The following is a 24314-nucleotide window of genomic DNA, read 5'->3' on the forward strand; positions in this document are numbered from 1 at the left end:
GACGTTACAATTTTTTGATAAAGCTCTAATTGGTTTTCTTTTGGAAATATGTTTCAAATTAATCCTGAATGCATTTATGAAAGCATATCAGTGTGTGTCACAATTGTAAAATTGATCAAACAAATCGCGATAGTTTTTTTTTTTTTTTGTCCATATAGTACAGCCCTAGTTCATTCAATAAATACAATTAGCAATCTAGCTTCGTACACACAGCTTCAGTGGAGGGACTGAGAGCTCTCCGACTAAATCTAAAATATCTTAAACTGTGTTCCGAAGATGAACGGAGGTCTTACGGGTTTGGAACGACATGAGGGTGAGTTATTAATGACAAAATTTTGATTATTGGATGAACTATCCCTTTAAGATTGAATGGAAACTTTATCTTGAGTCTCCTGCTTCTCTTCTTCAAACACTAACACACTCACACCGGTCTTCTTTAGTGCTTTAGAAGAGATCTCAACTTCACACACTGTGCTCAGATGTTTCTCCAACACTAAAGACTGGAGAGCTCTCACGTTTATTTCTTCTAAATTTCAGAATTGATCTCAATAACTTTACAAAGTCTCAATAACTTTACAAACTTTACAAACACGTCTACCATACAATAAGTATTAATCAAAAGAGTCAATTAATAATCAAGAATGAGTCGTAAGCCAGAGTTACATTTTGTGTAGATCAGTTTTGATTAAGGCATACATTACTATTTCCAACGACAAATTATGTGCATAAAGTACATAAACATTGTCCAATAAAGAGTAACATTTTCTTTATTTCTGCATAATTTCACTCTCTCTATAGCCTTTGCTGTAAAGATCTTGTTTAAAACTTTGGAGGAGACTACTGTGAGAGATCCAGAGTCTTTAGACTAGGGGCCTGTTGCACAAAAGTAGGATAAGGGATTAAGCCAGGATATCTTGGTGATCCTGGCTCAATTGATCCCTAATCCGGTTGCACTAAAGCTGGATAGGGGGCAGGAGGATATGTTATGGTATAAATTACCATGGAGATTTATTCTGTGGAGCTAGCCTGCTCCAGACCAGGCTAAATTCCAGGATCTATTTAATCTCATCCCTAATGTCAGTCAGCAGTCGCCACAAATGGAAACCAATAGTTATTTCACTGCTCACTATACATTGATATCACATATAACTAGACCCACTGTCATTATTTAAACGTTTGTGATCATTAATTTCAATCATTTTGGATAAATAATGATTTTTAGATGATTTTGCTATCATTAGATAATTTACAGTTTCCCATAGACTATAAATAAAATAATAGAATATTAGGGCCACAGAGGAAAAAAAAAAAGACAAGTCATAATATTGTAACCAGTTGTTTTAAAGGAAGACAGTTGTTAAAATGACAGATGTGGGGCATTTCGTGAAATTGTACTTCAGTATGGTTTCATAAACAAAGACATGCTGATGTGCCAGAATATGAAGTATCACATTGTCATAACTATCAAAACTGTAAAAAGAATATGTTGCTTTACTGCAGAAAGAACCAGCCTCATAAATTTATGACTTTATCCTTTTTCCTCAGTGGGACCCTAGTACTCTGTCATAGAAACAAATACACATTCCATAGGAATATAAAAACACAATGTGTAACATTATGTTCCTTTATTGAATAAGGACAAAACAAAGCAGGTAAACTATCAGCTCCTTTCGAAACTGAAGTCACAGTGACTCTACAAGATGGAAAGCACAGAATCAAAGCATATTATACAAAATGATATATACACATTCAAAGGTATGTATATAACACACCCTGCATGTCTGCACACTAAAATAAATGCAGGACAAATCCATACACATCAACTGAACAGACAAATGAATGGATGCAGTAGCCTCCCTGCAGCCTTGTATTACACACAGTATACCGCACAAACATCATAAGAGGCCAAATTCGTAAAAAAAAAAAAAACAACCCAAAAAAACCCTATTTCCTCTGCCACAACAGGACATTTTTTACCTAAATTGAAAGCACACATACTAACTAAAATAATTCAACACATATTGGTCCCTCAGCAGCCGACCACTGTCGTCATCAGGGAAGATTGCCGGATTGTCCCAGTCCATGGCTGGTGGCACTCTGGGGGCCCTCTCCTTCCTCAGGCAGGACACATTGTGGAGGACAGCACAAGCCACAGTAATATCACATGCCCTAACAGGGTTGACCCTTAATTTGTGAAGGCAGTGAAAGCGTGCCTTCAGGAGGCCAAAGGTCATTTCAACTCTGGCCCTGGTCCTGGCATGGGCATGGTTGTAGGCCTGCTGTGCTTCCTGGGGTCTGTGAAAGGTGTCAGGAGAAAAGGCTGGCAGCCATACCCCCTGTCTCCCAGCAACACACCAGAGAATTCACCGGTCAACACAAAATCTCATCATTACTACCTCATAAACACAGTGATATTCTTGACACAGCCATGACGGTTATAAACAGGGGTTGTGATAGGCACTGATAGATTTCAGAGGCCCGAAAGATTCTGGAGTCATGGACTGAGCCAGGCCATTTCGCCACAACATTGCTGATCACACAGTCAGCATTGCAGACCATCTGAAATCATAAGATGAGGAATATTACACCAATCAATGCACATCATTGGCAATGCAGAGTGTTCGTCAATGGACAATATCAAAAAGTTATGTTCACCTGAACATTAATGCTGTGAAAGGATTTCCTATTCACAAAATCGGCCTCATGGGCACCTGAGGGGGCTTTTATCCTTATGTGTGTGCAGTCCACTGCACCAATGACATTGGGGAAACCTGTCACACAAAGTAATGAGTATCCTACTATGTGTTAACAGTTGTCCTGTAATTTGTAGATCCTCTTACCTGCAATCCTATAGAACTCCTCTTTCATGTCACAGAGTCTTCTGTGGCCAGGGAAGGAGATGAAGACATCTGCTAATGCTTTGATAGCCAGACACACACTCCTTATTGTGTGGCCTTGTTCAGCTGTTCTGCACCCCCCACTGAGTACAGGAAGGCTCCACTAGCAAAAAAGCGCAAGGCCACACAAACCATTTGCTCCACACTCAGTGCATGGCTCCGTGCAGTGCGGTGCTTAATCCTGGGACCCAGTAGTCTGCATAGATACCTGATGCCATCTGCAGAAAACCTGTATCTTTCATATAGATGGTCATCAGGGAAGGCCAGTGGGTCCAACCGGTCCCTGAAGACCCTTTCTCGCCTGAAGGCTCTCCTCAGCACAAGTGCTTCTTCATCCACCACATCTCGCAAGAATGGGCATGCCATTGTCAGAGCAGAAAGGAACACACAATTTTGGGCCTTCATATAGGCTAGTGGCCACACCTGGTGCTGGGGGGGTGGGCAAAAGAGGCTGGTGCCTTATAACGATGACTTGGTTGTACTGATTGCTGTGAAAATAAAAAATACCTTAGAAAGATGCCACCGTCCTGTGTGCTCACAATAAGAGCTCATATGTCATGGCTCACTTGACTTTACGAGAATATACCTAATTTTTATTTTGAGCCGTATCATCTTCTTGGAGCTGGGGGAGGAAAGAAAAATGATTAATACATTTGTGTTACAGTTAGCATACAGTGTACATTGAAGGCATATCTCACCTCCCGCTCAAGTTTTTTTATTTCAAGGTCCAGTTTCCTAATTGTCCTCTTTTTTATTTCGGACTCCAGTGCAAGATTTTCTAGCTTTTTCTTCTTGTACTGAATGTCTATGTCTGCCAGTTCTATTTGGCGCCGGAGGTGGTTGCCATACAACTTTCTGATAGCTTGTGAGCTCTGTTAACACAATACAATTAGCGCAGCTTGAATTTGGCAGGATGTGGTGTCCTTTTATTAATACGCACTATGTTGCCAGGCTGGTTTTCCCACTGTATAGCATCTGGGTCCTGTAAAAGAAATTAGATTTTTTGATTTTGATGAGGACTCCTCACCATTGTAGAGTAAATAGTACTTTCACAGTCTTAACATGATACCTCATGCCTTCTGGAATCCAGAGAGATGGTCTCCTCCTCATCATCATCTCCATCATGTGCTGTTGCTGCTGGGACATTCACCCTATCACATTTAATCGGATTCATATTGAAGCCAGTAGACAAGACATGCCAGGCCTACAGTATGCCTTTGATGGAGTACTCACTGGATCAGCATCGTCTGGTGCTTGTGCTGGTGGCTCTAACAGGAACACAGTGCTGCCAGACACTGCAAGGCAATAGGTAAACCAAAGTCAGACAGTCCAACTTGATTCAATATGAATGTGGTTGTATTCCATGTAGAGATGGAAGGACATACCTTGAATGAAGCGGGTGGCATCTTGGGAGGAACCTATGCTCGTCTCTTTCCCCCCAGGGATCCCCTCTAAGACGGGCCTGCCTTTATTTAGCTCCAAGGCCATGTCCTCTGCTGGGGTAAGGTCAGCCTTTGGTGACCCACCACCCGTGCCTTGTCTGTGGGTATTCTTTTTCACTGCTAAAACAGTACAGACAATGTGTGAGCAGGCACCTTCTGGGTACAATATATGCTTGTGCTTTGTTAAATATTAGTCAGGGACCATACCATTCTGCAGAATGTTCTTGTATTTGATTTTGACCTGCTGCCATGTCCGTTTTGGCCCGTTCATGTTTAATCTACATCACACGCACACACACACACACACATTCTTTATCACAAGAACATTTAATGGAGTCACACTGACAAAAATGACTTGGTATTTTTGTATTGTTTTCAGTAAAAAAAATATATAAAAAAAACATGTATTTAATTGATTTTCTAAATGACCTAGCAAAATAAGTATAGGTTTAGACCAAAAATATAAACTTCAAGTAAATGTGTGCTTAAAACAAGCAAAAAATTTAAATATCTGTCAATATAATAAGAAAAATTCTCTTGAAATAAGTTTACTTTTCCCATAAACACTTACTTTTAGAAAAGTTCTCTTGTTTCACTGGCATAAGTTTTTTGCTTATTTTCCTAGGTTATTTTGCTCTAGAAAATATTTAAGATTTTTTTTAGATATTTTTTTTACTGAAAACAAGACAAAAATACTAAGTAAGAAAGACATTTTTGCAGTGCAGTGAGCAACCGACCTTGGGTCCTTTGAAAGGCGCTATATAAATTAAAGTGATTATTATTATAGCTCATCTATGTATTCAAGAAAATTTTATTTATATAGCACTTTTCACAATTGTTTCATTCTGTCAAAGCTGCTTTACATTAATAAAAGCAGGGGAAACACAAAAAAAACCGGTGGACAACATAATAAGCGGAGTACAACGGCTAAGATTAAACCGTACTGAGCGTAGTAACGTAAAATAATAATGTAAGGCTTTAATAATAATATATCATAGCTTTATACAGTGTGATGGAGTTACGTTACACAATTTCACTCATATATGCAGTGCATTTCAATAAAAAATGTAACCGTTTCATAATTACAGTACAACTGCGTTTTTGGAGATGTGAATTAAATATTTGATTTGTAATTGTGATGTTTCAGCGGAGCGGTGAGTGTGTAATTGTGTACTACTTACGCATTCAGGCGGTCTGCAATACTTTGCCACGCTTTTTCCCTTTGCTTTATCACTGTGGCGGTGTTGCCTTTCTTCTTAATTATATCTTTTACCTCCTCGTATGCCTCCATGAGGATTTGTGCTTCCGACGGGGAAAAGTACGCGGCTCTAGTTGCCATGGTAAATCAGTTAATCTGTGATCTGTGGCGGGGTCTATTTGAGTGAGCCGTGAGCGCGCGCCTATCCAGGATTGGTTTCACCTGGCTTAATGAATCCGTGTCTGCTCATCCTGGCTTGGTCTTTGTGCAACCAATTAAGCCTGGACGCACATGTTTTGGCTTTATTGAGCTCAGCTCAGTCATTTATCCCGGATGTCTTAATTCTACTTTTGTGCAACAGGCCCTAGGAGACAAATCTTCTGACTTTTATGTATCAGTTCAACTGATTGCTCAGTTCTAATAAACACACTTTGCTAAAGCAATGGTTACATTTATGTTGCAATGCCTGAAGTGTTGTGAATCTACTTTCATTTTCTATGAGGCAGATTCATTCATCACATAATGTTCTTTTGAATCAATATAGAAAATACATGAACCAGTTAAAGACATCCAACAGGATTAAGCAGTAAATATGAATCTGCCTTTTGCTTTCTGTTCATACGTTACAAACATCTGACTCAAGAAGTTTGACTTCTCTAAGGTACAACAAATATGAATTGCTGCATCAGATCATTTTTTATTTTTTTTAGGAAATATTGATTGTGCTCAGAGAGGTCTGGCGTAAGAAAGCCTTTTGGTTTTGAGGTTGTTAAATGATTAACTTGTTGATGCCCGAGCAAGCAGGAGTTTGAGAGACTGACCAGAGAAAGGTATTTGTGAACTGAGCTCAGAATGAGAGTCCCAGTGAAGCTCCTCGGCTTCGGCTTGTGGTGGTTTTTCTTAAATTGTGCCCGATGTCAAGGCAAGTGATTTAGTTGTGCATACTATTTGAATTGAATGTCTTTTTTATTTAGATTTTACTGACTAAATGTTATATTACATGCAATTCCCAAAACATTTAATTACCTTTATGTAGCTTTAGAGAGTGTCAAACTCTTATTACATGTTTGTAATAGGAGCAGCTGTGTAAACAGTATATAAATATATAATCTCACAGTAATATTAACATCGGTCTTACTGGAGTTCATGAATTTCAATACATTATTTTTTTTTCAGCGAGTGTGCATTGTGGCATTCCTCCATATGTGGAAAATGCAATCATAACATCTAAACCTGAAGAATCTTATCCTGATGGATCTAGCATAACATACCTATGTCGAAAATCATACTTCATCAGTGGAGAAAGTATGGTTACCTGTCGCAATGGAAGATGGGAAAAAATACCAACATGTCAAGGTGAAGTTCTTTTAAAGTCTTTTAAAATATCATTCATGTAGGTGAAAATCAAGAGAGAAAGATATTTAGATATTTAGAAGAAGGATATTTAATGCAAATACTTTTGTGGTAGTGATGACATTAATTACAAAATATATTCGTTTTGAACACTTAATTTGCCAATGTTATGATAAACATTATCAGTTTATCTTTAATAAGCTTTTAAGATTGACTTGTCTTTTCTTCTGGGAAAACACAAAAGAGTATTGATGATATTCTGGTGACATTCTGTAGTGGACAATTTCTGTCCCCTGGTGGAAAACAAGCACTTTTAAAAATGGTATGAAATGACCGTTATAACCAGTAGATGGCAGCGGATGACCACTCATTAGCTGAACTGTCATTTCCACTCCCTAGATCCCCTTTCACACTGCGATCCCGGAAAATACACGAGTAAAGTGTCCCGGCAATTGTTCACGGGTCGTTAGATTTTGCACTTTTACACTGCCAGTGATTACCCGGAATATGTGCGTGTAAGCCGTAAATACACATGACATCAGGGCGTCACGTGTGATGTACGAGTCGAAAACGCTAGAGATGTTAACTTTCACTGAAGCTAGCGAACTATCTCAGCTTCAGCATCGGCCCTCGTTCCAGGACTGAACCTGGCAATGTTACTAGGTCCTCAACCCGGGATCTGAGTGCTTTCACACAGAAGCCGACCCGGCAATGTTCTGATAACATTTTCTGGGTCCGACATGCAGTGTGAAAGGGGCTTAGGTCTTTTCACATTTTACTTTAAGGCTTATTATAAAATGACTATTATAACAAATTAATTAGCTACTTTTCAGTTGTTCAAAAAAAAAAACGTCTAAGGTTACGAATGTAACCATGGTTCCCTGAGTAGGGAACGATACACTGTGTCCTCTAGGGGCTGCTATGGGGAACACCTCGTCGTGACCCGTGTCTGAAGCATACATTGAAAAAACACCAACTTGTTGGCCGGCGACAGCCTCTGACGTCACTACCGGCTCGACTATAAACAGGCACCGGGAGAACTGACATTCACTTCTTCTACATTCTTAACCTGAGATGTTCCCTTTCAAGGGTACTTCGAACTGCGTCCACTAGGGGGCGCTTTGGGGAACGGTATACCCACGCCACCATGCTGAGGACAATGCAAGCCAGAATCATGGCGAGCACTAAGTACCAGCTCTATCATTTCCATGGGAGTTGCCCCTGGGACGTTTAGACGGCTGTCTGTGACAGTACCCCTTACGGCCAAAGGCCTAAGCTACATACCCAACTAGCGATGCTTGAAGTGAATGCACAAATACACTCCGGCTGAATGGAGCCCAAGGAACCAAGGTCTAATCATCTCAAGAAAGGGAACAAGGCGGAGCGAGTAACCCTTACTGTACTGGATTTCAGAAGTGAGCAGAGTCTTGCGTGCACACTTACCACTTACATGGTTTTGAGAAAGTACACAAAGCTTAGCGTGTGTCCCTAAAGGTTCCTAAGCATCGTAGAGGCGCTGAATCGCACTGAAGAGGCACGCTCAACTTTACAAACCTCAGCCAGGGGGAGCATTACCTGAGGCAGCATATACAAGAAGACTTCTGTAACTGCCACCTCCACTTCCCGCTAGATACGACAGCACCACTAAGCGGCCATAAGACCCCTCAGGGTAACCTGGCCGGACATCTATGAAATTCCCTGCAGAGCTGTGCTCAAGGGGTGCCTCCTTTCAGTCCAGACCATCAGCAAGGTGGTTGCTATGAACATAAAACCAGCCAAAAAAATTATAGGTCCAATAGGAGACTGTTATGCGAGAGGGTTCCACCTAACCTCGATCAGGTGGAGAGCTGGTGGTTACAGGGGAATTAGGAAGGGGAGAATAAAAGCAGAAGATAAAAATCCCTGAAGGGATCATGTAATGATTACACAAAATCCAGGTGCAAGTGGAGACAGTTAATTTTGCCTCAACAGCAAACAAGCAAGATATATAGAGGATGAACATGAGCAGGTGAGAAGGTCTCTCATGTTTTCATTGAGTGTTTTTGTAGGTGCTCCTGTTCAAAGATGGCAGAAAGCGCTTTGTGTTTTTTTCTTTATTTTATAAAAGCACCGCATTTTGTTGATATTGTGAGTGCACACAAATAAAAGTAGACCCTTTACAGTTACGAATGATGTATTACTCTTACTTTTATGAGTACAAATGAAGGCATATCCAAGGAAAAAAATGCAAGGGATTGCAATGGCACCTCTAAAGCGTCCCGCAAAGCATCTGTGCACAAACTATTGGATATAGTGCACATTTATTGATGATTTGAGAAGGCTGAATTGATTTTTTAATTAACTTAATAAAAAACTAAAAAGTTTAATTGTTTGCCATTATATACAAAACTGAACTATTTATTTGTAGCTGGTATAAGCTGTTTTGGGAAAAGGAAGAAAAAGGACAGGCTGAACATCTTCAAGTGAGTGGCGGGACAAACTAAAAGTCCAGCACTCTGAGACTCTTGTCTCCGCTGAGACTCTTGTACTGTATGTGTTCCTTCACTGGGTAAGGCTGAGCAAAAAATCGAATGCGATTTTCATGCGCATCTCCTCAGTAAAGGCGCTCCTGTGATTAGTAGTATATCTCCAGCACATGCTTTCAAATCAGGATTGACAGGTTTTCAAAAGAAAACCTGCCCAATTGCTTCTCAAAACAAGTCCAATCGCGTTTCGTTCCGGGGGATAAAAATACAAGTTTTTGGCAGGGTTCCTTTGGTAATATTCACATTTTAGGGGCTAAATATCACGTTATTGGTATTGGGGTCGCTTCAACCCGCGAACATGAAAAACCACCACAGACTTTGCAACACTGGTTGGCATTTACTACAAAGAGCCTTAATTCACTGACAATCTACACAAAATCAATTTTAAAAATCGCAGGCAATTCTTTGTCGATATTGAAAGCGATTTTGTGTAGCTTATCAGTGGACTACAGCTCTTTGCAGTAAATGCCGCTCCACCTGAACCAGTGTTGACAAGTCTGAGGTTGTTTTTCATGTCCGCGGGTTGAAGCGACCCCAATACCAATAACATGATATTTAGCCCCTAAAATGAGATTTTTAACAAGGCAACCCTGCCAATAAAACTTATATTTTGCCAAGCAGTCTGTTTTATTTATATTTTACTAACTTCAATATAAATGTTATATTACATGCAATTCCCAAAACATTGAACTACCTTTAGAGAGTGTCAAACTCTCAAAACATTATTATGTAACAAGGAGTCAGAGGTGTTCGGATCCATGTGCAGAATGTTATTAAGAGAATGGTCATACAGGCAGAAATCAGGAACGGCGTCAGGTGTGTTAAGGATATCCAGAATCATTAACGGTAACAGGCAGAGATCAGGGCAGGCAGCAGAGAATCAGAGTCGGTTTAAACAATCCAAGATAATACACGGGAACAACAAACACTAGGAAAACCGCTCAGAAAAGTCAGTCAGGCTAAACAAGACTTCGCAATCTGGCTGTTGTGAGTGCTGCTTATATGTGTGTGTAAATGAGGTGCAGGTGTGGCAAGGAGATTCGCTGATAAATGAGGTGCAGGTGTGACAAGGTGATAGTGATGCAGAGGCTCATGGGAGATGTAGTTTTGGTGTGGTGCAACAGATGAAAGGTGCTAGTGTCCAAGGGATATGGTGACATCTGGTGGTTGATGGGTGGAATGGTCCTGAGTGAAACCTCTACTGAAGTTTGTGGGCACTCCAGCTAATGATCGTGACATATTACATGTTTGTAATAGGAGCAGCTGTGTATACAGTGGGCTGGAAAATATATAATCTCTCAGTAATATTAACATCGGTCTTACTGGAGTTCATGAATTTCAATACATTATTTTTTTTTCAGCGAGTGTGCATTGTGGCATTCCTCCATATGTGGAAAATGCAATCATAACATCTAAACCTGAAGAATCTTATCCTGATGGATCTAACTTAACATACCTATGTCGAAAATCATACTTCATCAGTGGAGAAAGTATGGTTACCTGTCGCAATGGAAGATGGGGAAAAATACCAACGTGTCAAGGTGAAGTTCTTTTAAAGTCTTTTAATATCATTCATGTAGGTGAAAATCAAGAGAGAAAGATATTTAGATATTTAGAAGAAGGATATTTAATGCAAATACTTTTGTGGTAGTGATGACATTAATTACAAAATATATTCGTTTTGAACACTTAATATGCCAATGTTATGATAAACATTATCAGTTTATCTTTAATAAGCTTTTATGATTGACTTGTCTTTTCTTCTGGGAAAACATAAAAGAGTATTGATGATATTCTGGTGACATTCTTTAGTGGACAATTTCTGTCCCCTGGTGGAAAACAAGCACTTAAAAAAATGGCATGAAATGACCACTATATAATAAGTATAATGGTCTGCCAGTGGGGTAAGTAAAAAAAATCTTGTTTTAAGCAAAATGCACTTAATTAATAAATTTTTTACCCTAGAAATAAGACTAACAAAAAAAATACATAATTGAAATTTATACATCATCTGAAGCTGAATAAATGATCTCTCAGTGATGTGTGGTTTGTGAGGAGGACAATATTTGTCTGAGATACAACTATTAGAAAATCTGGAATCTGAGGGAGCAAAAAAATCTAAATATTGAGAAAATCATCTTTAAAGTTGTTCAAATTAAGTTCTTATCAATGCATATTAATACTCAAAGATTTTATATATTAACGGTAGGATATTCACAAAATACGTCAAGGAACATGATCTTTACTTAATATCCTAATGATTTTTGGCATAAAAGTAAAATATACATATACTGTATGTAACATGTTTTATGTCATTTTGCTTATCTATTAAATGCATCTTAATTCAATAATTTGTAGATAATTTTGACTGGAAATAAGACAAACACTAAGTAAGATAAGCCTTTTTGCAGTGTATTTGGCAGCATGCTCTCTTCCTGTTCGAGTCAACTCGTTTTACCTGGTCTTTGTCTCCCAGATTGCTCAGCAGAAATAAACACTGGGTCTTTTTTGTCACGTATTGTGGGTGGTAAGGAGGCTGCGAAGGGTCAGTGGGTTTGGCAGGCCAGTTTACAATATCAGCACCAACACTTGTGTGGAGGAGTCATCATCAGTCCTCGCTGGGTCATCACTGCTGCCCACTGCTTCATTGAGTGAGTATGAGACGACAGACACTGAGGGGATTCTCACACCCCTCATCTCTGTGTTCGTCTCGTTTGGCAGAAATGGCACGAAGCCAGAGTCGGATTGGTCCGTGGTGGTTGATACCGTGGACATCTCGGATCCGTTTCAGGGAAAACGCTACCACACACTTCAGATACACCAGCACCCACAATTCTCAGAGAAAACACTCGAGTACGACCTGTGTCTGCTGCGCACACAGACAGAGATGGAGATAGGAGGTCAGTTCACGCTTGCACATTTTAATGAAACTAATTATGCAGATAGAGCTTCTTCATCAGATTTGGAGAAATGTAGCATTGTATTACTTGCAGTGAATGGGTGCCATCAGAATGAGAGTCCAAACAGCAGATAAAAACATCCCAATAATCCACAGCACTCCAGTCCATCAGTGAACATCTGGAGAAGACAAAACCTGAAACACATCCAGCATTAAGATGATTTTAACTCCAACACATAGAGTCTACAATCCATAATAACACTTCCTCACATATCTGTTCAGATCTGTTTAAACGCTGCTTGATCTGTGCAGATTTCTCTCCTGATTCAGACCAGAACACTTCTTCACTGGAGGAAGTGTTATTATGGATTATAGACTCTATGTGTTTGAGTTAAAATCATCTTAATGCTGGATGTGTTTCAGGTTTTGTCTTCTCCAGATGTTCACTGATGGACTGGAGTGCTGTGGATTATTCTGATGTGTTTATCAGTTGTTTGAACTCTCATTCTCATTGATGAGACACTGATGCAATGCTATATTTCTACAAACCTAATGAAGAGATGAAGAAAACTCATCTTAATCAAATGCAATAACCTCATCAATATAGATGACATATCAGGAATTCACTCTTAGATGTCACATTAGGCAGGAAGGTGACCAGTGCTGGCAAATAGAGTCACAAATTTATAAAGAAAAAATGACACAGAACTTATTTACTATTTGGAGCATTGAGATCACTAGACTTGGGCTTGATTAACTCATTTTTGTTAAAATCAGAAATGTCATTTTTCTTTTTTCTTTTTTTGTGTGTGTATCTTAAAATTAGACTGTGTGTATTCTGACTTACTTTGCCAGTGTGCCTCTGTGTTGTCTCTGGTTTAGACGGCGTTAGACCCGTGTGTTTGCCCCGTCTGACAGATTCGTTCCCTTCGGGATCGTCCTGCTGGGTGACTGGCTGGGGTCACACAAAGGAAGGAGGTGAGAGCGCTTCTGGAGTGTTTACAGCATCCTGAAGGTGCATCATGCATTCATGTGCTTTGGTCTCTCACAGGGTCTGTGATGTCACACCTGAGACAGGCTTCGATTCAGCTGATCAATCAGACCGTCTGCTCACAGCCCACAGTGTACGGCTCATGGCTCACTCCCAGAATGCTCTGCGCCGGTGTTTTGGGGGGAGGAGTGGACTCCTGTCAGGTATCCACATTGTTAAGCATATATAAATAAGTATAAGTGGCAAAGCCATGTTATAGTCTACGCAGTGACGTCATTGAAACGTGCATGTCCCGCGCACTGTGTATGTCATGAGCATGCCCATAATAAAGTGTTGATGCTGTGAGTTCAAGAGACGATGGTGGTTTGATTTTTCTCCCATGAATAAGTTAATCACTTTGGTGACTGTGACACGCGAGTGACTGCTGCGGAGATGTCTAGGGCTACACACATGCATTAAAGGGACAGTTTGCTTGAAATGGATCCCCTCGACTAAGGATTTTTCTGATCGACTAGTAGCAATAATCGACTAATTGCACGTTTATTAATAAACCATTTAAATCATTATAATGAGCCTTTACGTAATTGCCAACAATGTCTAATAAGTGCTTAAGCGCATGCATAAAGCTTGCCTCAGCACACCGGCAAAGTAATAACCTTGATATAATAATTAATTGATAAACTATTGTTTTTTGTTTTCATTTTAAGGCAACACTGACTCGTCATCTTCGCAGTAGTTATGCGTCTGTTTGAATCTTTCACACGATTACATAATCTGAGAATATCTGTTTTCCTTTGAATTGGTTCATTTGAAGGTAGACATTTCACTCTATATACATATTTTTCATGTCTGTAAGGCAAGAATACACAGAGTTTCTGAGTTTCACGCTCGAGTTCACAGACCGCAGAAAGCACATCCTGTTTGCTTACATTATTTTACAAAAGCACAATGCTTTGATTTTATTGTGAGTGCACACAAATAAACGTAGTCTTTACAGATTAAGGATATGTATTAAGTCAAGTCACCTTTATTTATATAATGCTTCAAACAAAATACATTGCGTCAAAGCAACTGAACAACATTAGGAAAACACCTTATATTGACTATGCATTCCATTATTTTTTCAAATTGGTGTGTTTCACCGGGTCATGTAGAAATATAGAGCTGCGTATCATCAGCATAACAGTGAAAGCTAACACCATGTTTCCTGATGATATCTCCCAAGGGTAACATATAAAGCGTGAAGAGTAGCGACCCTAGTACTGAGCCTTGAGGTACTCCATACTGCACTTGTGATCGATATGATACATCTTCATTCACTGCTACGAACTGATGGCGGTCATATAAGTATGATTTAAACCATGCTAATGCACTTTCATTAATGCCAACAAAGTGTTCTAGTCTATGCAAAAGAATGCTGTGGTCAATTGTGTCAAACGCAGCACTAAGATCCAATAAAACTAATAGAGAGATACACCCACGATCAGATGATAAGAGCAGATCATTTTTAACTCTAAGGAGAGCAGTCTCAGTACTATGATACGGTCTAAATCCTGACTGGAAATCCTCACATATACCATTTTTCTCTAAGAAGGAATATAATTGTGAGGATACGACCTTTTCTAGTATCTTGGACAGAAAAGGGAGATTCAAGATTTGTCTATAATTAACTAGTTCTTTGGGTTCAAGTTGTGGTTTTTTGATGAGAGATTAATGACAGCCAGTTTGAAGGTTTTGGGGACATATCCTAATGACAATGAGGAATTAATAATAGTCAGAAGAGGATCTATGACTTCTGGAAGCACCTCTTTTAGGAGCTTAGATGGTATAGGGTCTAACATACATGTTGTTGGTTTAGATGATTTAACAAGTTTATACAATTCTTCCTCTCCTATAGTAGAGAATGAGTGAAACTGTTCCTCAGGGGGTCTATAGTGCACTGTCTGATATGATACGGTAGCTGACGGCTGGATCGTTACAATTTTATCTCTAATAGTATCGATTTTAGAAGTAAAGTAGATCATAGTCATTACTGCTGTGGTGTTGGTAAATATCAACAATTGCTGAGGCTTTTTTTTTTTTCATTAAAAAAAAACTCACCTGCCTGTATCTATCTAGTAATCCCGAAAACACTGATTGCCTTGTTCAGGTGTGTTTAATTAGGGTTGGAGTTAAACTCTGCAGCAGTGGTGGACTGGGACAGTAACTCAGGCCGGGAATCTGACTCCACCCCAGGCCACCTCTGTTTCTGCAGTCACCACCCAATTCATGTGTCCACCAGACTGATAAACTCTTTGGCTCTTTCAGTGGTTTGAATTGGGTTATACTTAAAAAATAAATCAAAATCCTCAGACTGTGAACGGCAAAATAATCAAATGAAGTATCAAGAAGTATCAAGGCATTCACTGTCTCTATCATCTTTCCCTGAATCCCTCTCTCTCTCACTCTGCAAATTGAGTTTTTCTGCAATATGAAATAAGCACTTTCAATAATCTGTATTAATTATGCAGCCATCAATTGTACGTCCCAATGATCACTGTCCTACTACTGATGGCCTTATAAATCACAAAAGCACATATTTTTCTAAGAGTATAGCCAGCATGTTTAGTTTCGCTAATAGCTTAAACTTTACCTGAAGGTTCCTGCTCTGACTCAAAAGCTGAACTGTCCACCCCCTTTTTATTATTATTATTATTATTATTATTATTATTATTTATTCCTTTATTTAACCAGGGGAAATCATATTGAGACGATAGTATCTTTTTCAAATGGTCTCTGGCCAAGAAAGGCACCACTTAAAAATGTAAAAAGAAGAAAAGAAAAGAAAATACAAATAAAAAATAAAAAAACTCATCTAAAACAAACAAAGCATACCAAATTACACAATAAGATATCACCCACATCATCTAAACCATACCACAACACAAAGACAAAAGTCAGATACAACAACAAACAAAATAACACAATAACAAAATAACCAAGACATCCTACTACACGGAGTATGACAGCTACATGAAGCTCCATACAAGAATCAAAACAGAACAGCAGTCTATATACAATCACACTTATAGTGTATTTTTTTTTATAGATTTTATCTATTGTAAGTAGCTTTGAATGAAAGCTTCCATCTGCCAAATGATTATGTAAATATTACGGGGGAACAGTTCAACTTTTTCACAGTTCAGGAGTTCTTAGCGGGTTCGCGAATCATTTGAGTCAGTTCGGGAGTTTGTAGCGGGATCGCGAATCATTTGAGTTAGTTTGGGGATTATTTTCGAATCATTTGAATCAGTTCGGGAGTTCGTAGCGGGTTCGCGAATCATTTGAGTCAGTTCGGGAGTTCAAAGCAGGTTCGCGAATCATTTGAGTCAGTTTGGGGATCCCAAATCATTTGAATCAGTTCGGGAGTTCGGAACGGGATCACGAATCATTTGAGTCAGTTTGGGAATCGCGAATCATTTGAATCAGTTCGGGAGTTCGTAGCGGGTTCGCGAATCATTTGAGTCAGTTCGGGAGTTCAAAGCAGGTTCGCGAATCATTTGAGTCAGTTTGGGGATCCCAAATCATTTGAATCAGTTCGGGTGTTCGTAGTGGGATCGCGAATCATTTGAGTCAGTTTTGGAGTTAGGAGTGGGATCGCGAATCATTTGAGTCGGATCGGGAGTTCAAAGCGGGTTCGCGAATTATTTGATTCAGATTGGGGATCACGAATCATTTGAATCCGTTCGGTAGTTCGTAGCGTGTTCGCGAATCATTTGAGTCAGTTTGGGGATCGCGAATCATTTGAATCAGTTCGGGAGTTCGGAGTGGGATGCCGAATCATTTGAGTCAATTCGGGAGTTTAAAGTGCGTTCGCTAATCATTTGAGTCAGTTTGGGGATCGCGAATCATTTGAGTCAATTCGGGAGTTTAAAGTGCTTTCGCTAATCATTTGAGTCAGTTTGGGGATCGCGAATCATTTGAGTCAATTCGGGAGTTTAAAGTGCGTTCGCTATTCATTTGAGGCATTTTGGGGATCGCGAATCATTTGAATCAGTTCGGGAGTTCGTAGCGGGATCGCGAATCATTTGAGTCAATTCGGGAGTTCAGAGTGCGTTCGCTAATCATTTGAGGCAGTTTGGGGATCGCGAATCATTTGAATCAGTTCGGGAGTTCGTAGCGCGATCGCGAATCATTTGAGTCAATTCGGGGTTCGCGAATCATAGCTGTATATGGATAGGCATTTTTAACTAATTTAGTAGCTATTTCTAATTACGTTTTCCAAGTGTGTAACTTGTATTTTTTGTTTTACTGATGTGCCTTTTAACAGTATGAAGTATATTCAAAAACTAAACAAATCATACCTAAAAAGTGCAAGCATCTAGGCTAATGTAAAGTTACATGATGAAGTCATACTAGTGCGCGTGTGCATTTTGAGTGCGTTCTGTCAGTGCATTATTCAGTGTATTCAAATACATTTATGAATGCATGTGAATGATCACAAAATTCAAGATTATGGGGGTTAGAAAATGTATATATTTATATAGAATGTTATGTAGTTAATCAATATCACATGAAGAGTGCAATATCAGTTTTTCTCCGAAAATCAGCATGATTAAAATGTGATATTAAGTTACTACAAATAATAATTTAATTTTAAATACAAAATGTTGCAGAATAATGATATATATGAATGAATAATAGCTTAAAGAACCCTTTGTGCCAAAAGGGTAATTTTTTGTCATTATAGAACCTTTGTAGCATAAAAGGTTCTTTGGAGTTGAGTAAAGAACTTTATGGTTCTATATAGAACCCCGATGAACCCTTTTTTCTAAGAGTTTGGTGAAGCGAGCGGTTCGGATTTTTCAGTGAACCGTCCCATCCCTAGTAAATATAAATGTAATTCTGACCGTCATTTAGTGTCATTTTCACTCCGTGATCGCCTGATTCGTAGATTCATAAAACCATCAATTAATTCGCAGTTGCATAACAGCCTATTGGAAGTCAGCCTGATCAACTGTCCCAATCCCGATGGCCAGTCCGCCCCTGCTCTGCAGGATAGTGGCCCTCCAGGACCAGAGTTGCCTATCCCTGGTGTAGGGCCATAGAATATACATTTTGTACAGTATAAAAATCATTAAGCCTATGGGATGAACCCACTTTTCACAAAAACAAACTTGTTTGTGTGTGTGTGTTTCTAATATCTCTTGTCTCTTGTTCAGGCAGACAGCGGGGGTCCTCTGGTGTGTCAGACTGAAGCGGGTGACTGGCGATTGGCTGGTGTGGTGAGTTGGGGTATAGGATGTGGACGAGTCAATAAACCTGGTGTTTACAGCAGAATCACTTCACTGCTGCAGTGGATTCATCAAACCATCAGTGTAAACACACACCACATCACAGAGAGTGTTACGGGTTCAGATTTAACTCAATAAACCACATCCGCCGGCTGGTTAGCACCATCAAAACAAGCAAAATAATATTAACAGGGTTGTCAAAATAGCTGAAAAACTAAATTCGAACTAATAATTACTTAAATATGATCAATATTCCAATTATATTAAAATTGATATTAATTTTAGTTAGGGTGGAAAAAAGCTTTTGTCTTCTTTCCTGAGGCCACAAGAGGGCGAATCGAGCGAAATATTACAAGAGCACGTTTAGTCAAAGAAATAAAATAACATGACTATCTTTGAAAAAAGTGCATAATGTTTAAATTAATGTTTATAAACTATATATAATGTGTGTGTGTGCGTGTGTGTGTGCGCGTGTATGTGCGCGTGTGTGTGTGTATTTGTATATACATAATATATAATACATTATATAAAATATGTTGATTCATCATTTGGAAGCACTAATTATAATATTTATAATAAACTTACTTATAAATCGTAACTTAAATAAAGTTGAAATTGCATAATTTAATGAGTTTAAATAATGAAAAAATACATTTTGACTTGGCTTATTGATCATATAATTTTTACAGTGCAGGATAACTTTAATTAAATATGTGCAACACTCTTTACTCAGACTCTGATCTGAACCCAGAACATTCCTTGAGTTATGTCAGCATGCATTTATAATAAGTCCATTAACATTTCTGTAATTGATTTCAGGATTGAAAGGAAGAGTCCTTCTCGAAGGTCACCACACAGAACTATCACTTTTGAAAACAGTGTCATTAATTATTATTACACAGATTGTAAAAGGCTTTAATCTAATGACTGATAACTGAAAGCTTTGTGAGAGAGCATATCATGTGCAATAAAAGCTGCAATAAAAATGAGACCAGACTGTGACTGGAGTCACGTACGCTCGGAGAAGGGCGTGTGGTGATGAATGGAATGTGGTTTATGCAGCTGATTCACTCTGACTGTTTCTGAAAATCATTATCATCATGACACTTGAATCTGAATCTGATCATGTATCTGGAAACTCTGGACAGAGTCCTGCAGTCATCACTGAATCACTGATCTGGGACCTGAAGTGGCCAGCATCTCATCCAATACATAATATGGAGAAGACAGCTCATGAATATTAATGAGCATGTGCTGTTGTTGCTATGTAACTGGTTTGGAGTGTTGTGTTGTTGTAATTGACCCTCAGAGACTCGTTGATATTTCTGAGCTTGCGTGACTCTAGGCTCTCTGAACTTTCATGATTGTGGATTGTTGTTGAACATCGGCATCTTTATAAAGCCGCAGGTTTAGAGGGCTTTACCAGCATCTTCACAGGTGAGTTCAGAGCGCTCGAGTCATCCGGCTTTCAGTATCTGTCTCTGATTTACTGAATGCTCATGAATGGAAGCCAAATTTTATTCCAACTTTTTGTCTCACAATTTGGACTTTTTTATTCAGAATTCTGAGATAACTCAAATTTCTGACTTTCTCACAATTCAGGGATTATATCTCAGAGTTCTGACTTAAATCTCGCAATTATGAATTTATATCTCAATTCTAATTTATGCTTTGCAATTCTGATTTATCTCACAGTTCTGATTTATATCTCACAGTTCTGCATTATATCGCAATTCTGATTTATATATCACAATTCTGAATTAATATCTCACAATTCTGATTTATACCTTACAATTCTGCATTATATCGCAAGTCTGAGGTTATATCGCAATTCTTAATTTATATATTGCAATTCTGATTTTATATATCACACAATTCTGCATTATATCACAGTTCTGATTTATATCTCGCAATTCTGGATTTATATCTCACAATTGTGAATTATATCGCAATTCTGAGTTTATATCGCAATTCTTTATATATCACAATTCTGAGGTTATATCGCAATTCTTAATTTATATATTGCAATTCTGAATATATATCTCAGAATTCTGCATTATATCACAATTCTGATTTATATCTCGCTATTCTGAATTATATCGCAATTCTGAGTTTATATCGCAATTCTTTATATATCACAATTCTGAGGTTATATCGCAATTCTGAATTTATATCTCACAATTCTGAATATATATCTCAAAATTCTGCATTATATCACAGTTCTTATTTATATTTCGCAATTCTGAATTATATCGCCATTCTGATTTATATCGCAATTCTGATTAAATTATTTATATTTAAAGACCATCTACAGTAAAACTCTATTTTATTTTCATCTCGTCTTTCCTGTAAAGCAGTGTTTGTGAGCGCAGGGCTTATGGTTATTGGATCGCGGCCGTTACCGTGGAAACCGATATATAACAGCGCCTCCTGCTGGCAGAGAATGAATCTGCATTTGCAAGTCTGTGGGAAACACACGTGTCTGTCAGCAAACATAAATAAAAAACATGCTTCAGAACTGTTTTGAGAAGGTGCTTAAGTTCTGAGCCATGTATTATTACTATTACTATTACTATCATGTAACTATCTTTTATGAGATGACGGGGACAAGAGAAAATCGGCCTGCCCTGATTTCTAAATATAAGCATCAACCAGAGGAAAAAAAAGTGTGTGCCACTTTTGCACATGCTAATGTATTTTGAATGTTATACATGTTTATTAAAAACAATTGTTACGGACCTTTGACATTGATGAAAATTCTGATTTTGACCTTAAAATGTAACTTTTGAGATGCACTGCTCTTCTCTCTGGTGGCATCCATGGTGGCACCGCACGCAAGAGCGTTCTGCGCATGCGCAGACACGTCAAAGTTCCGTGACAAGGTCGAATTTCGTAAACATTGCGTCGGGGCGCTGTTGTCTTCCATACAACTGTCTCTACCGAATATTAACTAAAAAAATAAGCGATTTTATGCATGCGTAGGTCACGTGTGAGGTGTTGTAACGCGTTGTCTGCAGTGTCCGCGGAAGGAGGCGTGTCTCCCGCGTCTGCGGTTACATTGTGACACCGGAGTTCATTAAGATACAGATACAGATTAGATCAGATCTGACCGACACTCGTCACACCAGTCTGTGGTGGATAAGGAAGTAAAATGAGTGCAGCTCTCTTACACAGACTGAAGCCCGCAGTGAGTTTAGCGAGCCGCCTGTGGAGCTGCAAACCCCCGCGGATCGAGCCGAGCAGCGCAGCCGCCTCAGTGAGACTCTACAGCGGACTGATGGAGCCCCGAGCGCCGCTCTTCAGACAGGTGAGCCGTACAGGCGCGAAAACACGCGGGTGTTTGTGTGTTTAATGGCCTTCAGGAAGCGCTAAACACTGGGAAGAATAACAACAACAGATCCAAAGCAAGGTTATATAAGACTTCTTCTGATACACAACGATCTGAGGGATTTACACCGGCAATATAAAGCAATAAAGACACATAAAAGTTAAAGTTCAACTTTTATCACAGAACTTTGAGCTGTGATGGATTTATGTGGTTCTCTACACACTGTATATACATCGACTGAAAACGTAATGCAAAAAAGATTTTTGTTATTCCTGAATGCTAAAACGAGCATATGACATTGAAACATCACCTATTGACTTTCTGTGAGTGACAGTCTGTTACAAATGTATCAATGCAACATTTAGAGCCAGTCTGTTACTACAGCCACTGTTACTGCTGTTAAACCATACAATCAAACAGAATAGGTCTATATGTGTGTGTGTGTGTGTGTTATTTAGTGATATCTGTGGTCAGTAATAGCACATGAGCAGTGTTTTACTATGGTATGTTGCCAGGAACAGTAGTGGCAGTGTACAGATGACAGATATGAGTGCAGTGCTGACTCACGCTGACTGATCCAGGCTCTGTTGTGTTGTTCCTGTAGCTCTTCGAGTCTGAGAGCAGCACGTACACATACCTGCTGGCGGATGCTGACAGCCGAGAGGCCGTTCTGATCGATCCAGTGCTGGAGACGGTGGACAGAGATCTGAAGCTCATCAATGAACTGGGCCTGACGCTCAAAGTGGCCTGTAAGCGTCTCTTTTATTACTCCCATCTTAAACAGATAACCTGGGCTTGGGGTATTAAACTCGGAGTAAAAAAGATTGAGAACCGCTGTTTTAGAGCGACGTCTATCACACAAGACTCCATCGCTCTGCATCTCATGCTTTTAAATAGAAGAAGTACTCTTTGTGATCGTTTTCAGGTCTTTTGTATTAAACTATACATACACACATGATTCTGCGTTGTTTCTAATTGTTTAAGCAGCTTAATGAATTATATATGGTTTATAAACATTACTAAAAAATTGCTTTTTTCAAAGATATAGTCATTTTATTTTATTGCTTTTAATAAATGTGCATTAGTAATATTTAGCTCAGTGAACTGAAATTATGCCTTTTAAATTCAAATAGAATTCTAATATTTAAGTACACAATTCTTATATATATATAAAAAATTCTATAATTCAACACATTCACATTCTTTCAAAGGAAGAATCGCTATATCTTCCGAAAGTGACCAGCAGTGTTTCAGCATTACATAAAAGTAATGTCACAAATCAGAAAATGTCATTTTAACATCAGTGTGAACATACAAAAAAAAAAAAAGAATGAATGATGCTAATTTTATATCATTGTAATTTTGCTTTCCATACACTTTAAGTACTTCTTCATAAACCACAGCAAAAACTACAGACTGAGAAAGTTCAAACATGATTAAAGACAAGTGAACAGTCAGTAAAGAAAGAAAGAAATACACTATTTACAAGCAGAGATCAAATACCAGTAGTATTCAGTTACAGACATGTAATGATTCAGTGTAAAATAACACTGCATTGTGTTCACTGTCTGAATAAAATGTAGATTAATCTTTGTTAAAGATTAATATAAGTGACACTTTCAGCAGCATGTGTTTATAGGCTCCTGTCCCTTTAAGACTGACTGCACGGCTCCAGTGTGTGTGTGTGTGTGCGCGCGCGTGTGTGTGTGCGTGTGTGTGCTATATGCACTAAAACTTTGACCTTTTGCAACGATTTAATTTAAGTAGCCTATTAATAAAATGATTCAGGTATTGCACGCCCATGCAATTTGGATACATCGTGCAGCCCTAATGATGATGATGATGATGATGATGATGAAGGCTTGTTCTCTGCAGTGAACACTCACTGTCACGCCGATCACATCACTGGCACCGGACTCCTGAAGAAGAAGGTGTTTGGTCTGAAGAGTGCCATCTCCAAACACAGCGGAGCCGCTGCTGACATCCAGCTGTCGGAGGGAGACCGCATCAGCTTCGGCAGACACGTACGAGCACGCACCTCAAATCATTGTTATAGATATACACAACTAGAATCATATGATTCAGTATTGCATGTGATCAGAGCAATGCAATAAATTTAAAATCGACATATTTAAAAACAAGTTCATGACTGGGTCGTTTACAGTCAGTTTATTTAAATTAAATATATCAATATATAATACAAATTAATATGAATAAATATAATCTAAAAATAAATACAACAAAATATAATATATACAATATAACATTGCAAGTGACCAGGGCAATGCAAAATGTAAAAAAATATATGAAGTATTAAAAAACAAGCTTGTGACCTGGTCGAATGTAAAAAAATTAAATAAAACAGATATATAATTTATTTTATTTTATATAATTTAATATATGACGTG

At 38.7% G+C, this 24314-nt stretch overlaps 2 protein-coding genes and 1 long non-coding RNA gene across 7 annotated transcripts in view; 2 read left to right on the forward strand and 1 right to left on the reverse strand.

Moving 5' to 3' along the window:
- Window positions 1–2448: 2448 nt before the first annotated feature.
- LOC113115816 (uncharacterized) lies at window positions 2449–4037 on the reverse strand. Its single transcript, XR_003293940.1, has 6 exons — window positions 3967–4037; window positions 3838–3879; window positions 3596–3769; window positions 2841–3385; window positions 2656–2771; window positions 2449–2559 (listed from the first exon to the last, which is right to left on the reverse strand). It is a non-coding gene; the product is annotated as an uncharacterized LOC113115816 (long non-coding RNA).
- Window positions 4038–6329: 2292 nt separating this feature from the next.
- Window positions 6330–19567, forward strand: LOC113115798 (transmembrane protease serine 3-like). Of its 5 annotated transcripts, XM_026283423.1 has the most exons (9): window positions 6336–6459; window positions 6714–6893; window positions 10777–10956; window positions 11892–12066; window positions 12137–12315; window positions 13197–13292; window positions 13366–13508; window positions 18507–18662; window positions 19398–19567. In XM_026283423.1, the coding sequence occupies exons 1-9, from the start codon at window positions 6390–6392 to the stop codon at window positions 19401–19403; spliced, it is 1185 nt and encodes a 394-aa protein (XP_026139208.1). In that variant the 5' UTR covers window positions 6336–6389; the 3' UTR covers window positions 19404–19567. The 5 variants fall into 5 exon arrangements, with proteins under 5 accessions (XP_026139207.1, XP_026139206.1, XP_026139208.1 ...); XM_026283422.1 differs by lacking the exon at window positions 19398–19567 and having other exon boundaries at window positions 6330–6459; window positions 13233–13292; window positions 18507–19008; XM_026283421.1 differs by lacking the exon at window positions 19398–19567 and having other exon boundaries at window positions 6334–6459; window positions 18507–19004.
- Window positions 19568–21378: 1811 nt separating this feature from the next.
- The window catches only part of ethe1 (ETHE1 persulfide dioxygenase), a 7765-nt gene continuing 4829 nt past the window's right edge, over window positions 21379–24314 (forward strand). The window contains exons 1-3 of the mRNA XM_026283432.1: window positions 21379–21885; window positions 22511–22655; window positions 23782–23930. Coding sequence (XP_026139217.1) covers window positions 21730–21885; window positions 22511–22655; window positions 23782–23930 — 450 coding nt within the window. The 5' untranslated portion in view covers window positions 21379–21729. The remainder of the gene's footprint in view (window positions 21886–22510; window positions 22656–23781; window positions 23931–24314) is intronic.

The sequence above is a fragment of the Carassius auratus genome, chromosome 16 (assembly GCF_003368295.1).
Source record: "Carassius auratus strain Wakin chromosome 16, ASM336829v1, whole genome shotgun sequence".
Classification (NCBI taxonomy): Eukaryota; Metazoa; Chordata; class Actinopteri; order Cypriniformes; family Cyprinidae; genus Carassius; species Carassius auratus.

Excerpts from the sequence above, each read along its gene's own strand:
- LOC113115798 (XM_026283421.1), top strand. The coding sequence starts at position 6,390 with ATGAGAGTCCCAGTGAAGCTCCTCGGCTTCGGCTTGTGGTGGTTTTTC. Across the intron at positions 6,894-10,776 it reads AAAAATACCAACATGTCAAG|CGAGTGTGCATTGTGGCATT; the intron begins GTGAAGTTCTTT and ends TTTTTTTTTCAG. Across the intron at positions 10,957-11,891 it reads AAAAATACCAACGTGTCAAG|ATTGCTCAGCAGAAATAAAC; the intron begins GTGAAGTTCTTT and ends TTTGTCTCCCAG.